Below are 17,524 nucleotides of genomic sequence, written 5' to 3' on the forward strand. Positions count from 1 at the left end.
ACAGCCTAAACTGAGCTGAACATGAATTCAGTTTAGAAACTAAAACTGATAAAAAAAGGTGCAGTATGTAGATTTTCCACCTCACTGACTGTTTATATGAAATAGTACATAATTACTACCAGGGATCTTTAAACTCTTGTTCATCATCCTGGAAAATTATTTTAAGAGTTTAAAGGAGTCATCACCTGGTTTTTTACGTATCCAATCCCCCTTAAATTGCTTTGAATCAATTCTTAAAACTTATTGGAAACTCTTTTTTTTTTTTTTAATTCAAACATAGAGCTTGTTCTGACACTTTTTCATACGGCAACTTTCTCTCGTGAGAGTAAGCGCGAGGTTTTGACTGGTCCGGATGTTCATTGTATTAATATGTAATGAGGACGCAGGAAGGACAGGAATGGTGGCTGGCCCAGTGGGCTACATGCAGGCTGTATTGGAAATCGCATACTATGCTGCTCTCTGTCGTGTACCGTAACCATGTTATATAACTTCATAAAATAAAATAAAATTTTATCAGTTCATTGTAAAACATGTATTTACTGATGCAAATGTGGTGATTTCTGTACGTAGGCTACAGAGCCCCGGGGCATAGCTGCTGCTGCTCTGTGTGAAGCTTCACTTTTCATTCAAACAAACTAATACGACTGCCACAATTGTTAGATTTCATCAATTAGACCAACATTTATCTCCTAAAAAGAATTTAACCAGTCGGCGGTAAACCTCTACAAACCTGCGGGTAAGTTAATTAACGATCGTTTCCTCCGCGGGCATGACAACATAGTTTGACCGGTTAACAAGCACTGCAGGCGGGTTGCTGACAGTGACTCCTCCTCTCCTCTGGTGCTCGCTGCAGCTCGCTGGGGCTTCACTTCTCCCAACGCGGAGCCGTCATTTGGATAAACTAACCGCACATTGGGGATCGAAACCCTTACTTTCTCACATGAAAAATTATTAAAACTTAATAAAGTGACGAAATAACAGCGCTGCAGTGGGAAATAAAACAATAAGTAATGGCGCCGCGGCGGAAGTCGGGGTGGTGGAAGAGAGGTGTGTTTATGAAAGCAGGCTCCTATGGTGATGTCAATATAGGAGCAGAATCAAAATCTCGTAATTTTGCGGTGTGCAGCCTCATGAGCTTCTCTGGCTTAAACAAAGAGCCCAAACGAAACCAGTATACATGTTTTAACAAGGAAAAATGCGATTTCTGGGTGATGACTCCTTTAAGAGAAAAGAGTGGGAACCCTGATTGAGGCAACAACAGGTTTCTACCATGCTCTGCTCTATAAAGAAGAGCAGGTCTCTGATTGCTGTGTCCTCTTCTTTTGCAGTAAGAGTGTTCAGACCAAAGTGGATCAGATCCTGGTAAGAACGTCACTGTAAAATGAAACAGATACGTGATAGCTTCATCTCCCCCCAGAGCTCGTGTTTGATCTGTTCTGTTCTGCTTCAACAGCAAGACGTTCAGCGTTTCTCTGACAATGACAAGCTGTACCTGTACCTCCAGCTGCCCTCGGGACCCAGCTCTGGAGACAAGAGGTCAGTGCTGCTTGTTGACAAAGGACAGTTTTAAGGGGATAGTTCAACATTTTGGCAAATTGGCCCATTGCCATAATCCCTATAGTCATAGCAGTAGGTTCGTTACCTTTAATTGTCGGTGCAAGCTACTTTTAGAACGACGGAGCAGAGCCGAGAGCTGCTCAGAGCTACGCTACGGAGGCTAAAGGGATTTCTTGGTTTCGCTCATCAAACTCATCAAATACACAATCCAACAACTCCAAACGCTCTGGTGGACAAGTTGTGACCTGCACATCCACCACGCTATGAGATAATAACGTAATGTCAGAGTTGTTTTCAAGGCAAATTCATGCAAAATCGCTGATGCACGTTCCCGTCGGGGGGACGTTTTATGACAAGCAGTCTCTGCATTTACCTCGAAAACAACTCTGTCTCGTAACGTTCTGTTATTATCTCATAGCGTGGTGAATGTGCAGGTCACAACTTGTCCACCAGAGCGTTTGGAGTTGTTGGATTGTGTATTTGATGAGTTTGATGAGCGAAACCAAGAAATCCCATTAGCCTCCGTAGCGTAGCTCTGAGCAGCTCGCAGCTCTGCTTCGCCGTTCTAAAAATAGCTTGCACCGACAATGCAAGGTAACGAACCTACTGCTATGACTATAGGGATTACGGCAATGGGCCAGTTTGTCAAAATGTTGAACTATCCCTTTAATTAACAGTCATTTGACAGGAAATACAGAAGTGTGTCTCATAATTAATTCTGGTGTGTGTGTGTGTGTGTGTGTGTGTGAAGTGGTGGTGACTCCAGCTCGTTCAACACCGCCGACCAGCTTCACACCTGTAACTGGATCCGCAGTCACCTGGAGGAACACTCGGACACCTGCCTGCCCAAACAGGACGTCTACGAGACATACAAGTCAGAAAACACACAGACACACAATACTCATTTTCTTAAGTTGTTGCTGTTGCTGTTGTTTTTGTGGTCGGGTCATGTAATCTCTCCCGACTCTGCGTCCTGCAGGAGATACTGCGAGAACCTGCAGCATCGTCCTCTGAGCGCCGCCAACTTTGGGAAGATCATCAGAGACATTTTCCCCAACATCAAAGCCCGACGGCTCGGAGGCAGAGGACAGTCCAAATATCCTTTCACCCTGACGCACTTATTTATTTAACACACATTTAAATCTGTGGCGGAGTTCGTGTAGATTTGACTGATGTGGTTTCTATGCTGAAGTCTGGTGCTGCTGGTTGAATTCCCTAACCTTCCTGGCTGATACGTACTGTTACAGCGGCATCAGGAGGAAAACTGTTCTCAACATGCCTCTGCTGCCCAACCTGGACCTGAAGAATGACCCGGTACACACACACCCACACACACACACACACACACCCCATAGTGTCTGCCTGAGTGGATTCTTCTTGTTTTCTCAGGAGCCTGCTGTGGCATTCAGGGACCTTAGCTATTAAAGGGATACTTAAAATAAACAAATTAAACTTCACCCAAAATCGATATATCACCAATTTTCTACTCACCGTCATGCCAAGGAAGGGTTTGGAGAACTTTCAGAGTTATTAAAGCACTTTACGAGTTCCAGGGGGGGTCCGGCTGGCAACGGATTTTCATATAATGGCGGCGGATAGAGTTCACTTTTGAATCGTCCAAAACACACACTATGAAACATCCAGATACCTCCATACTGCTCGTCCGTACTGACCCAAGTGTCCTGAAGCCGCCACATGAAAAAGTTGTTCGGAAAAAATGAATGTGATCTCTGTTTTTATCCTTGTTGTAGCAGTAGATCCCAGTGGCTGCGCAATATTTGTTGCGAGATGTTCGTTCGTCGTTGTAAACCAGTGGATGTATGATGTAAACACGGAAGAACATCTCACAGCAAATCTCGTGCAGCCACTGGGAGCTGCTGTTACAACAAGGCTAAAAACAGAGATCACATTCAATTTTTCTGAACAACTTCTTTCATGTGGCGGCTTCAGGAAACTTGGGTCAGTACGGACGAGCAGTGTGGAGCAGAGGTTGCGCTAGACTTTTTCGTCGCCGGTCATTTTGACTGACGGGGTCATAAAAATTCCGTCATAATCTATTTTTACCGGTCACTTTAATTTTTTTTAAATGATAATAATGCCATATTCAATAGCATTCAATTTTAATTCATGTTTAATTCATATCAAGTCCAAACAAATTGAACAGAGAATGCTCCGGAGCAGAGTCGGCGTCAGAGCACATCTAACCGTGGGTCAGTCAGTGAATGCGGGGGTCACTTTCTGCCACTCAACATCTAAATACAACGTAAATACCTGATGATGACATCAGTTTTCTGTCAACAATCAACATGCTAACCCATGTGTTATACCAAAACATCCAAAGGAGCACGTTTTCACATAGGCACCGCATAGTGCACTGGCGTTAGCTCTCTCTCTCTCTCTCTCTCTGCCTCTCATTTCTCTTTTACGCACGCACGCAGCCATTGCGCATCACTGAAACAACTGAAGACCACACAGCCAGATGCAGCACAAATTCAGACAGGACAAGACCCACTCAGCTTTAAGTGTTATAAGCAATGCCACGGCGGGCAAAATACATTAAAAGAAGGCTTAGCGTTACCTTTAGAAGAGTTGTATGCGGCGAGTGTGTGAAACGGTGATGGCCCACTGCTCTACCTGTACCGAGACACACCGCTGTAGCTACAGCTACGTAACTTAACAACAGCTGACTACTGTCGGTCCCTCGGACACTGCAGCTAAATCTCGCCCGTTAAATCATTATCGACCGTCATATTTGCACTGACACGACTCCCAGTCAACATTTAATCCACTTGTAATGTCTGGAGTTTGAATACTGCGGGGAAGCTTTCTGTCTTCTTCTCTGTTGTTAGTGTTTCTGTGTGGCAGAGCTACAGCGCCACAGCTCCACACAGGCCTAGCGGAAGTACTACAGCGTTTTCTACTGAGCGCACCAGCCAGCTGTGAGGTTGTTTTTTTAAATCTAATTCTCACCGTAGTGACTTTGTGACATTGTATATGTTTTATATCGTTATCCACCGCTCCATTTATTGATTATCCGCCGGCTTCATTGTAAACAAATGCACATGGCCAGACAGCCATGGGTGTGAATTGCAATCTGTCAAAATGACGGATGGCCTCAAAATTTTTCCGTCATCGTTTTAAAAAAACGGTCAATGACGGAAAATATCCGGTTAACGCGACCCCTGGTGTGGAGGTATCTGGATGTTTCATATTGTATGTTTTGGATGATTCAAAAGTGAACTCTATCCGCTGCCATTATATGGAAATCCGTTGCCAGCCGGACCCCCCCTGGAACTCCAAAAGCGTTTTGATAAAAGAAAGTTCTCCAAACCCTTCCTTGGCATGACGGTGAGTAGAAAATTGGTGAATTATCGATTTTGGGTGAAGTATCCCTTTAACTTTTTCCACTATAATATCTTCTTTGTATTTATATTGATTCCATTTGTTGTTTTATAAGTCAACGGCTGATGTTCCTTCCTCCTCCTCCTCTTCATCCTCAGGCGGAGCTGACTGAGCTGGTCCAGACGTACAAGCAGGAAGTGACAGAGGCGGCGTGTGAGCTGATCTGTGATTGGGCACAGAAGATCCTGAAGCGTTCGTTCGACACGGTGGTGGAGATCGCTCGTTACCTGATCCAGGAGCATATTGTCAACCCTCGCTGCAGCCAGGCCGAGCTCGTCACCTCCGCAGCACTCGCAGGTCGGTCACGCACAATCAACACACAGTCAAACGTTGATATGGAAATTAATGGAATTAATTAATTAATTCTTAATTAATTCTTTCATCTTTAGGGATATTTCAACATTTTGGCAAATTCACCTATTGCCATAATCCCTAATGTCTTGGGAGTAGGTTCATTATCTTTAGTTGTCAGTGCAAGCTGGTTTTAGGACGGCAGGGGAGTACACAAGCTTCACGGTATTTCTACGTTTCCCTCATCAAACTCATCAAATACACAATCCAACAACTCCAAAATGCTCTTGTGGAGAAGTTTTGACACATTCACCACGCTATGAAATAATCACGTGTAATTATGTAACATTACGACACATGAAGCAAATACTCTCAACTACTTTCGCTTTTGAAATCACTCCGCCCAGCAGCCGTGTCTGTATGAATGTAGTTCTGTCTCTGCATTTGCCTCGAAAACAACTCTGTCTCGTAATGTTTCATTATTATCTCATAGCGTGGTGAATATGCAGGTCACAACTTGTCCACAAGAGCGTTTTGGAGTTGTTGGATTGTGTATTTGATGAGGGAAAGCCGGAAATACTATATGTCTCCGTAGCTGAGCAGTTCCTATCTCTGCTCCTCCGTTCTAAAAACAGCTTGCACCGACAATTAAAGGTAACAAACCTACTGCTAAGACTATCGGGGTTATGGCAATAGGCGAATTTGCCAAATACGGCAAATACAGCTGAGGTCAATAGTCACGTGTCCTCCACTAAGTAGATGTAACGACTGCTGTCTGCTCAGGGATGACTGTTTGTCTGTCTGCAGGAGGTCCAGCCAAACCCCACAAGGTCATCAAGAAGACACCGGTCATCTCTAAAGCGGAGGGTGATGGAGCTGCAGACCAGAAGGTGCTCACTCGTGTTTCTGTTCAGTCATTGACTGTCACGTTCAGACTCAATCTGACGCTGCTCGTTGCTTCCTGTTTGTCTGCAGAAGGAACTCGGTGATTCGTCCTCCTCATCGTCACTGAAGCCGCCGTCCGGCGACAAATCAGCAGCAGCCAAACCCTCCACCCTGGACGCTCCTCCTCCCTCCTCCTCCTCTTCCTCTCTGCGTCCTGCTGTAGGTCAAACTTCCCCCCAAATCAGATTCGAATTTCGAATGCTTCTTATGTTAAATATTTATATTTTTTATGTTGTTTTTTTTTGCTCATTATTACGTCCCACGTCCACTGAAGGGCATTCCTATCAAATCTGTTACGTAACTTTTGCACATGCTTAAGTTTTACCAACTCAATATAAAACTGTAAGAAGGGAAATTGGAATATTATAAGTACTTGTGCGACGAATCACAGTTGATCTGATCCAATCCATTTTATTTATAAAGCACAATTTTAAATAAGCACAAATGTGTCAAAAGTGCTGTATAGTAAAATAAAAATCATAAAACACAATAAAAAGACAAAATACTAAAGATAAAGACACAATAAAATATAATAAATAGACTGTCCACCCTAGATAAAATATCTGTGCACATAAAATCAACAACCTACTAAAGCCAAAGACAAGAGTGATCGGTAAGCACATATCTACGATGTGAAGCACTCTGTGTATTCGTACTGAGAAGGGTGCTATACAAAAGTACTTACTTACTTACTTACATGGTGTATAGTGTGGGAAAACGTAGGCTCTGCCCCAGCCGAATAAACAGGCAATTAAAAAAACTCTATGTCGCGCACAACAACAAAATTGTTTGTTTTATTAACATGTTCACTCCCCTGAACGTCATAACGCACAACGTTAATTTGCGTCGTTGTGGAAGGTGCACGTTTCCACCTTCGAATGTTCTAATTTTTAAAATAATCGTATTCTGTTTGAATAGCGAAGTTCGTTCCGACACACCTCTGCTGCCTGCACCTGTGTCTACCAGTGCTGTTAACTTCCTTGTAGTAATTTAAATCACTGTTGATATTGTGGATAACTGATGTAAACATCTGGCGAGCAGGTGGAGGCCTTCATGAAGCAGCTGCCCAGGATCCTCCCTCGCAGCTCCATCCCCGACAAGACCCAGCTGTCAGTCCGCTCCTCTCCGCCCTCGCTGGCGCCCAAAGATGCCTCAGGTGTTGGGGTGGCATCCGGACCCGGGGGCCCGGCCGCCGCCGCCGCAGCTAGCGGTGGTGGGGTAAAGGTCATCGCCATGGCGACGCTGCCCCAGCAGCAGGGCGCGCCGGTCCCGCTGATGTTCCTGCCTCAGAGCTGCCTGTCCTACGAGAGGGACAAAGTGGCGCCGCCTCCGCCGGCCGCTCCTCCTCAGCAGCATCACGCCCCGGCGGCCCCCACCTCCGTGGTCCAGAAGGTACGAGGGAACGCCGGCAAGCGCCCGCTGGAGGCGGTGGCGTCGGGCGGGGCAGCGGGCGCGTCCGGCGGCTCTGCTGGCAGTACTCCTGTAAAACGGAAACGTGGAAGACCGAGGAAACCGCGGCCCGAGGACGCCCTGCCGCCTCCTCCTGCTGCTGCTGCTGCTCTCCCCCCTCAGCCCCCTCCTCCCCCCGCGCCTCCCGCACACCCCTCCATCATCACCCCGCTGACCGGCGGCGTCATCCAGAAAGCCTCTTCCTCGTCCTCCTCCGCGCAGCCGGTACTGGAGCTGGTGATCCAGGACCAGTCGGGGCTGGTTCTGAGCCAGCTGCCGGCGGTGGCGGAGCACCGCGGCGTGGTGGTGCAGTGCCACACGGGCGGCGGCGGCGCGGTAGATGTGGAACGCCACGGTCGGCCGCTGCTGCTGCTCCAGAGCCCGGGGAACCCCAGCAGTTGGGAGCTGGCGCCGTCGTCGGGTCGGACCCCGATGGTGGAGGTGATCCAGAAAGCTCCGAGACCGAGCAATAATAACAACAACAACAGCAGCAGCAGCGTCATCGCTCCGCCCGCGGTGAACCTCCACCCTCCTCCTCCTCCTCCTCCTCCTCCTCCTCCGCCGCCGCCCGTGGTGCACGAGGAGCGAGGGGAGGTGGAGATAACGCTGACGCCGATGGAGTTTTCTGTCAATCCGCTGCTGCCTCCCATCACCCCCACTTCTTCTTCTGCTGCTGCTGCTCCCGCCACCTCCTCCTCCGCCCCCGCGGGGAAGGGTGAGGAGGAGGAGGGGGGAGAGAGCAGCAGCACCTCCTCAAAGAGAGAGGGACATTAGCTCCCATCTCTCTTTTTCTCCCTCCTTTGTCTTTTTTATCAGCCTCCCTCCTCCCTCCCTCCCCCCGCTCACTAAGCTTTTACCTCACCTGCAACACAACCCCCCCCCCCCCCTCCTTTTACCTCCCCTCCTTCCTTACTGGTGGAAATCCCAGATTGGCGACCACAGAGAGCCAGTCGAGGAGGATAAATGAAGCCTAAATGAAACCTGATATCCTTCCTTCCACCGACCCCCATTGCACTTGTAAACAACAGACTGGACGCTGTTAGAAACCTGTGATTCTTTAAATTGCATGTCTGTCTGTCTGTCTGTCTGTCTGTCTGTCCGTCTCTGTCTGTCTGTCTGTCTGTGTGTCAACTGTGGCTGAAAGAGGACAACCACTCCTCGGGCGGATGAGCCTGAAATCAGACCTTCCTCTTTAACCTGGCTTTCTTTCTTCCTCGCCTCCTCGCTCTCTGAACTTCCCATTCTCTGTGCTGAGGTTTTGTCGTCTGCTGCGTCGCTTCCACCGCTTCAGATCAGTCGATTTGTAAAATTAAAAAAACAAAACAAAAACAACATGACATATAAAAGAAAAGATGAAAAGAGATGTGGAGGAAAGGTGAAAGAAAAGAGGAAGAGGGGAAGGAGGCGTGAAAGAAGAGTTCAGCCTGAAGTCGATAGATACAGTAGGTACTACGGGTCAGAGCCTTGTAAAGGCTCTATGTGCTTAAAATGAAAGAAATGACCTCTTTAAAAGAGCTCGACCTCGGTTCATCTTCAGTCAAGGTCATTGGGATGAGATTTGAGAATGTGCAGCAGTCGCTGAAGAAAAAACTGAAGTTCACACAGTTTGAATCTTTGACTGAATGTGAATTGAAGCTCAGCTCCTCTATTTTAAACTGCTTGGATTAGTTGTATATTGTTATCTGTGTTGGTTTAGTAGCTATCTGTGTGTGTTTGTGTGCGCGTGCGTGTGCATGTGTGCGTGTCTCATAATTACTCATCACCCAGAAGTATGGTGTAAAATGAGCCATTACATATAAAATTAGAGATATTTTTAAATACTTTATTAGTTCAGGTCATTTATTAGAAACAACTGCGAATTTGGTCTCAGATCAGTTTCATTGAACTTAAATGACAAAGATTTATTTTAATAAATTAAAAAGACACACAAACACCTCATGTCGGGTGACGGGTCTGTGGCGGCCGTGGCCACGTTTGTTATTGAGACGATAAAGATTTCCATTTTATGCCCATGATCGTCAGGGCTGGGTTTTATTTCAAATGAGCTGTTATGGGTTATAAACATAGATTAAGTCTTTTTCAAATATCGGCTCTTAAAAGTTAATGGATCCAGATGCAAGAAAAATATTTGACCTTTATTGATTTTTGACTATGTTCTGATGTTTTATATTTAAAATAATTAATTTAATTTAAAAAAAGAAGTAACAAGCAGATTTTATGACAGTGCCACAAATTGTTTTGAACCTTGAACCAGCTGGTTAGTTTATCGTAAAGCCTCGTCCGTAACAAAATCCACTTCTCAGCTCCTCTAAAGTCCACTGGTGGACCTGCACTGTAATTTATTTATTTATTGTGTGAGATAGATAACTTTTTTTATAGATTGTTTTACTGTAAATCTAAGTAGCAAGACAGTAAATCTAACAACAATCTCTGAAGGAATACTGAAGAGGTTCTGAGATGTGATACCCAGCCCTCGCGACCACATTGAGGCTCGATGGTATCTTTTTGTTTGAAGTCTCATCGCTCTTTTGCCCTGAGACTGAAATACGTAAGACTGACGTTAGCACTTAATTTGCCACAACCCCACCCCCCGTTCGCCACCTCTTCTTTAGCTGAGCTCGCGGAGATAAACAATTTGGTGTAACATGCTCGTGTTTCATCGTAGCCTCTGTAAACGTAAACAGAAGTGAAAGTTCAAAATGTGTCCTTTCTTGTTGACAAAGGCCTCAGCTCAGGCACAGAGAGCAAAGCACAAAGTTAGCTGCCACGTGTTCACGATGAGCTTCTGTAGCAAACAGCCGACATGATTAGCCTGCTTTAGCCGTTGTCGTACGTTGCCATACGCCCTTTGCACTAACTCCTTGATCACTGTCTAGATCAGCAATGTGACATGACCACTCAGACAGGCCGTGAAATGAAGGTTAATTCTACCTGTAAAATGTAAGAAAATGACTAGTACAACGGTCTATTATTTAAATAATTTCTGTCAATTGACTTCTGCTTTGAGCAAACTGCACCATTATTTGGAGTAGAACTTAAGAAGAAGCAGGAAAACTGTGTTCATCAGTAATGAGTTTGAAATTGTTTCATCATGTTTAAAATGACCAAACCAGCACTCTGGTTTATCATTGAGACAACAGGCTTCCTAAACTGTCTCCTTCACTGGTTTTCTGGAGAAAGAGTTTGCTGATACATGTCACATTGCTGACTTTGTTTCTTTCACCTCTGCCAAACTGACTCTCACTCTGAGTGAGGGCATCTTCTTCATTGTTGGTGCTACAAACTGCAGGGCTAGGTGTTAGTACTGTGCGCCCTTGCAGTTTTCCATTCTGTCATCAAATTTGTACAAAAAAAAAAATCAACTTTTTGTCGAGGTGTGAATACAGCCGCGTGTGTGTGTGTTTTGAATGTGTGTGTCCTTGTTTTCCTCTCCGTCCTGTGACAACGAGAGCTTCAGGTCAGTTAAAGGGACACCGAAAACTTTTGACTGTTAGAACCAAACTTGTTGCATACTTGCATAGTTGTTGATGGTAAAGTGAGTTTCAGCACCTAAACTTTGCCATGAAGTGAGTGTAGCCTAGCTCAGATGTTTGCTACTACAACACTACCAATAATTTATAATTAACAGGAGCACTTATAATGCTAATATGTTGTTTTCTATCACTAAAGTGAAGTGCCAGTATGTAAAATTTTTTCCACCAGGTGGAAAAATGCCTCGACTAAAATATCTCGGTCTCCCTTTAACCGCCAAGCCTCAGCCCTTTTCAGACAGAACTGAAACAAATGAAAAGTTGCACTGTTAAAAAGTTGAAACAAGAAAGTCCTTGTACGTTATGAATTTATTGTTATATGCATTGAGAAAATACATCAAGTATTTATGAGTGATGTAATGTTCTGCTTTATGCTTGCACTCAGCTAGAGACCGGCCACGCAGTCGGCTTTATTTTTATTGCAAGAATTTGGTCAAGATAATACTCCTTTTTTTAATTGTTCAGTAAAGAATTTAGTAGTATGAATAAAAGGGAATACATTCTGTTATATAAAAGTTGCAGTAACTGGAGAGACAAAACTAGATGCAAAACTAAAGCAACATTTCACTTGATGGGAGATGTTGCTTGAATTTAACTAAGTTGTATGACATATTTCCACAACATCTGGCTCATGACCTCTCTTGGACCTGTTATCTTTCACAAAACCCAAAGATTTAAATGTAGGTAAATGTAAATCAATATTGACATTTAGTATCACGTTGCAAAAGAATGATCGGAAGTCAGATCTGCTGGCAAATTGTAGCTTGTTTAGAACTTAAAACACAAGGTTTTGGACTTTAGGATTTGACTCGTATCCTAATGGTCTGTACTTAGGACTTGACTAATGACCAGTTCTTGTTGACTTGGAATGACTCTGGACTTATAATTGACGTTTAACTTGTGACTTGACTTGGGTACTGTTGGTTTTCAGTTGTGACTTGTTAGTCATAACTTGGAACTTTGATAAGGATTTGTTCTTGACTTCTTGGATAATTTGACATTGGATTTGTTGGTTTTGTCTCAGGACTTAACTTGGAACTGTTCTCGACTTGGACTTTGGTGGTACTCGCTTACAAGAGATTACCTGGGACTTGTTGGCCTTGACTTGTTAGTGTTGACATTGGACTTATTGGTCTTGACTTGGCCCTGACTTGCTAGTGTTGACATGGGACTTTTAGGTCTTGATTTGGGACTTGTTGGTCTTGACTTGAGACGTTTTGGTTTAGACATGTTGATGTGTGATTATCAAAGCACTCAACTACAACATCCTGACCTTTACAAGATACAGAGGCATTGATTCCTCTTCAGTCCTGTAGGGTCCAATAAATGAGCTGATAATTTCAACTTGGCACACTTATGCCCCATGAGAGGTTTACAGTTTCATTGAACTGGACTATAACATGGACAATATTCACACAGAAAGCAGATCAGATGTTTCCCAGACCCACTATCAAAAGTGAAATGTTGCTTTTAGCATCTTGTTAGAAATCATCAATGTCATCAATGTAAAAGGTTCAGAGAGAAAGCTGTGTTCCCTCTGCAGGACCTACTGGGCTAAAGCTTCTTGACCTTGGTCAGGAGCTCAATAAAGGGTTCAATATGGTCAGTCAGTACGTTTACATGTACAGTTAAGTCAAGCTAGGGTTTATAGCTTGATTTAAAATGGACTAATATGTGGATGCGCATTTTAAAAGTCTAGATTTAGTCATGAGAACGTACAGAGCGATGGAGGATGACTCCATCATGAAGTCCCTTTCCAAAGTTTCTGGAACTGAAATATTGCAAGAGAGGTTGAATGGGGTAAAACCCTGGTTTTGCCCGGTTTTGGTCTTGAACTAGTGGACTACAGTATGCAAAAAGAAATGGTTCACAGAAAGTCAGAGATAGGACTCGGTTAACTAGATGGCTGGAGTTCCACGTACAACATAAGATCAGCTGCTTTGTAAAAGTCGATTTCTTAAAAAAGTTTGAAAAAGTGCAAGTCCATGTGAGCAATAAATCCAATGGTCCGAATGACCGGCATCGCTCTTAGAAGTCAACTTTCAGTAGAGCTTGAAGCGGTCCCTTCGAAGTCACTAATGAGACTTTGGCGAGCGAACCAGGCAAAGAAGCCTCAGTTTGGCTCAGTTTAGCTCTTAGTTTGTAAAGATTGCACCAGGTAGATTCCTTCCATTTTTGTGAATTGGAAGAAGCCTCTTAAGACCGGCAACACTCGGAAAGTAATGATCCAAAAGGACTTTCAGAAATGGACAATGGGAAATCAGACATGACCTGAAGCCTAAATTTGGCCATCGCCCTTGGGCAACTGGATGTCGATTTCTCTGGAGTTCATGTAAAAATGTGTAAAAGGTCTGCACATTGAATAGTGTTGTGGCTGTTGGTATCTGAAAGGAGTTAGTTAAGTCAGGAAAGATTAGAAAAGTCCATTTTGGCTCAGTTTGGCCCTGCACTGGGAACTCGGGTTTGAAGGCAGTGGTGGTGGTTGTTGGAATCTTTCACTGTGGAGCCATGTCGCTCAAAAAAAAAAAGCAGAAACGGGTCAGATAATCAAAGATAAAAGGATCGGGATTCGGGTAGCAGTGTGTTGACCTTAAAGGATCAGACTTAACAGCACAACGTCTTCTGACGTCACTTCCTGTACCAGATCTTTTTGTGATACACAGTTAACTTTTTGATCATACCTTCATCCAATGTCATGTCACTATTATTTCACAATGTTCCATTTTTCTTATTGATTTTAAAGGCACAGAGATTTGAAAGATGTTTTTATTCCCTAAAAAGAGTGGTTCCTCTCAACCAGAAAACATCATGTAGGTTCGATGATTCTCAATCATGCAGATCATCTGTAGAGATACAAAGGAAAAAAGAGATTTGTTGTTTTGTATCTTAAAGACACTCAGAGTTCACTCCACAGACTCAGGAAAGCTTCTCTTTTTGTTTCCCTGTCATGTTACAGGGGAAGAAACATGGATGTCCGCTCCAGTGAACATCTTCAGATTATATAGGATATGGCAGAGTGGATTTTGTGCCCCATCACTTACACAAGATTTTTTTTATGTCCAGTTGTCAGAAGATCTCAGATCTTCTGGGTCTTCATCCTTCAGAGAGGCACTGAAGTCTTTCAGTCATGTGAGAGTCATCAGTTCAGTTCAGAGTCCAGTTAATCCGTCTGTGCTCTCAGTTCCTGTTCACAGCTTGATTAATTTGATGTCACATGGTCGGTCATGTCACTCAGCAGTGACATCAACATGTGAACAACCCAGGAGAAGTGAGAGCAATGTCTTATAAGATATAAAACAAGAAATTCTTCCTCAAAGGGAAGTGAAACTGAATTCACTTCACTTTTTTTAATTTTATTTTTTATTCACTGCAACATAAGTTGTAAAAATGTGACACAGATGAAGTCTGATGAGTAGACTGAAGGTGAGTCAACAGTTTGTCTTGTTTTTTTTAGTGACGAGATGACGAGACGTTTGTACGATAAGCTGATCCTGGTCAAACGCTGCAGTTACTGTGGTGGTGGTGGTGGTGGTGGTGGTGAAGTCCCAGTCTGAGCTGAAAGTGGTCCTGTCGTCTGTCAGAGACCCAGTCAGAGCTTTATAACTGAATCCACTGGAGCAGTTGTTTCTCCTGCTCATTTTCTGAGTCACGAATTAAGGGGACAGTGGTGGTGGTGTTGTTGCTGTTCGTATTATTCCCTGAGCACAGCCTTACAGGTGCTGCTACCTCGTAGGCTCAGGAACTCTGGGTAATGTAGTCCTCAACGGTCCTCCAGCCTGGTTTGGAGATTGCGTTCCAGTTTTGTGTCCAACTGAGTGGGACTCTGACATCGAACAGCAGCGCTTGGAGCTTCATGCTGTGATTTTCTGTTCACTCTGATTTTCATTTCAATCAACTTGTTTTGCTGTCAGTGTTTTTATTAATCAAGTAAGAGTTTTTCTTTTTGTTAATTTATCTGTTTTGTTTCCTGTTGCCGTCTGTCATTGCTCTTTCATACAATTGTACAGCTTGTTGATGTGCAGATTTTATTATTATTATTATTATATATGTTGCTGTTAAGACCTTTTAAATCTATGTTTGCTTTGTGGAAGACACAGCGGCTTCCTGCATGGTTTTTCCTGTGACTCGTCTGTTTTTGTATTATTAACTTTAAAAGTTTGGAGAAATGTTGGTTTTCTTTCTCCTGTAACCTGCTGGCCTTTTTTTGTTTGTTTGTTTGTTTGTTTGCACTTCACTTCAGAAAATCCTCATTGAAGTGGGAGGTCAATGTTGATCCAACGGTGAAAAAGAAATATAAACCTTCCCTCCTTTTGCCCATTTTGGTTTGGAAACCAAATCAGTGAAATGCACCTTTACTTTTAACTGTGTGAGTTTGTTTTGTTTGTTTGTGTGTTTCTGCTGTTTGTTGTGACGGAGGACAGACTCAGAATATTAATGTGAATCTATTTTCCTACGCTGACTGACTGGAATAAAGGATGTGACATTCACTGGCAGAAAAACACTGATTCTGATTCTGGGTCGATTTATTTTTCTTTCCTCTTCCTCACTCATTTCACTTCCTCTTTCTTTGCCCTCTCTCCTCTTTCACGTAATTCCCTTTCCTTCACTTTTCTTATCCTTTTTCTTCCTCCTACTGTTTGGTTTGGTTTCCTCCTTCCTCTGTTGTTCTCTCTTTCAGTCACCAGGAGGTGCTGTAATAAAACAAGTGTTTTTTGTCATAATTTCCTGCTTCAGGTTGGATGTTAAAGTTTGAATTGAATGGAAAGAAAAAGAAATAAATTTGACAGAGCAACAGAAGAGATATTTAGAAGATCTATGCATGATATACATTAAGATAAAAGAGGAATTGTACAGTAATACAGTTTGACGCTATTTTCAAATTTATATAGGGTTATTATAATATAAATATTTAAGTAAGGTGTAATACACAAAAAAATATAAGAATACACACTAAAATAATGGAGATAAAGATAATTTGATTGATTAATTTTTTTTCATTTGTCAAGAAAATTGTTCAATCTATTTTTTGTTTGTTTTGTTTTTACATTCAAAACAAATGTTAAAATAGAAATTTTAGACAGGTAGTCTGAGACCAATAATTATAATAATGATAATGTTTAAAAATCAGTCCGTGGAGTTGAAAATATAAAACAAAACCTGACGACAGAGTCCTGACGATCCAGCGACAGTCGTCATTGAAAATAGTTTATTTCAGGAAACGTGGGAGCTGAATATTTTTGTTCCAAACGGAAACAGAACCAAAACCAGCAGCTCCGGAACTGGTACAATCATGTCTTCAAAATAAAAGCTTTTAAAGAAAGCATTTTTGTTTTACTATCAAGGTAAACACATTTTTTCCCCCTGATTACCTACCAACAAACATTTATGGTAAATACACTGTTTGTGCTATGTGTTATTTACTGTATAAATAGACTTTTTTTTAAAACTCAACTCATATTTGAACCCATCACTGTGTGGCTGTTTAAATGAGCCTTTATTTACACAACAAACTGGAACCATAGACTATATAATAAAAAGTGGACGTAGGCCTCCAGTCTGAAAAGTGAAGCCAACGCGGAAGTGACTTTACGTGGACTGGAACCTATTATTGTTATTCACTTATGATAAATCTAAAGATTACTTTTTTGTATGAAATTATCAAGGGAGGCATCCCGACATCTTTATTCTGAGCGATCGATCAACCAAAATGCAATAGAATATCATTATAAAATCAATCACCTGAGAAGCCCCAGGCAGTGAGCTTTTCCTGCTTTAATTCAGTTTATCAATACATCAATTTCTAATTTTGTCAGAGGAACTATGCAAGTCCAGTCTCTTTTCCTCTGTGTTGCTAACCCTCCTCAGTCCACCGCTCCATGGATGAATATAGCCTACTACACATTGTAACATCATATATGATAAATATTTATCATATATGATGATGTGTGTATATTTGTGTAGTCTTATCTGTCATAAACAAGAGATTACAGGTTACGGGGCGCATTTGTGTTGCGGTGAGCAGAGACAAGAGCTTGGACACCGCCCGGGTCGGACGGTCTGATCTTACAAGGTTGGTTGGTTGGAAGGCAGAGAGCCTCCACTCTCCCTGTAACAAGTTACAAGTAATTTATTTAACCACCACAATTACTCTGAAACTGTTAAATTAAGGTAAAAAAAAAAAATGCAGCATATAAGCTTTATTTCAGACACAGGTCCATATCACAAGTCAAACAATATAAATAGTACAAAAATAAAAAAGAAAGTACAAAAAATACAAGAGGAGTGTGCATTTCATAAAATATACAGGCTATTGCACCAATGCCACCTTAGCCTAGAAGTGAATCAGTAGC

The 17,524-nt window shown here is 42.9% G+C and overlaps 1 protein-coding gene across 2 annotated transcripts in view; it reads left to right on the top strand.

Moving 5' to 3' along the window:
* The window catches only part of rfx5 (regulatory factor X, 5), a 165,387-nt gene that overhangs the window by 2,858 nt on the left and 145,005 nt on the right, over positions 1 to 17,524 (top strand). Inside the window, exons 3-11 of one of the 2 annotated variants that reach the window (XR_014595774.1) lie at positions 1,329 to 1,362; positions 1,454 to 1,536; positions 2,309 to 2,431; positions 2,537 to 2,653; positions 2,793 to 2,871; positions 5,058 to 5,256; positions 6,058 to 6,140; positions 6,226 to 6,354; positions 7,237 to 8,754. Coding sequence is in view for 1 of the 2 variants with exons in the window: in XM_083982610.1 (XP_083838736.1) it covers positions 1,329 to 1,362; positions 1,454 to 1,536; positions 2,309 to 2,431; positions 2,537 to 2,653; positions 2,793 to 2,871; positions 5,058 to 5,256; positions 6,058 to 6,140; positions 6,226 to 6,354; positions 7,237 to 8,418 (2,029 nt within the window). In the remaining variant the exon portion in view is untranslated. Of the gene's footprint in view, positions 1 to 1,328; positions 1,363 to 1,453; positions 1,537 to 2,308; positions 2,432 to 2,536; positions 2,654 to 2,792; positions 2,872 to 5,057; positions 5,257 to 6,057; positions 6,141 to 6,225; positions 6,355 to 7,236; positions 9,867 to 17,524 lie in introns of those variants that run through there. The other variant, XM_083982610.1, reaches the window with a different exon arrangement.

This window comes from Trachurus trachurus (genome assembly GCF_905171665.1).
Source record: "Trachurus trachurus genome assembly, chromosome: 11".
Lineage (NCBI taxonomy): Eukaryota > Metazoa > Chordata > Actinopteri > Carangiformes > Carangidae > Trachurus > Trachurus trachurus.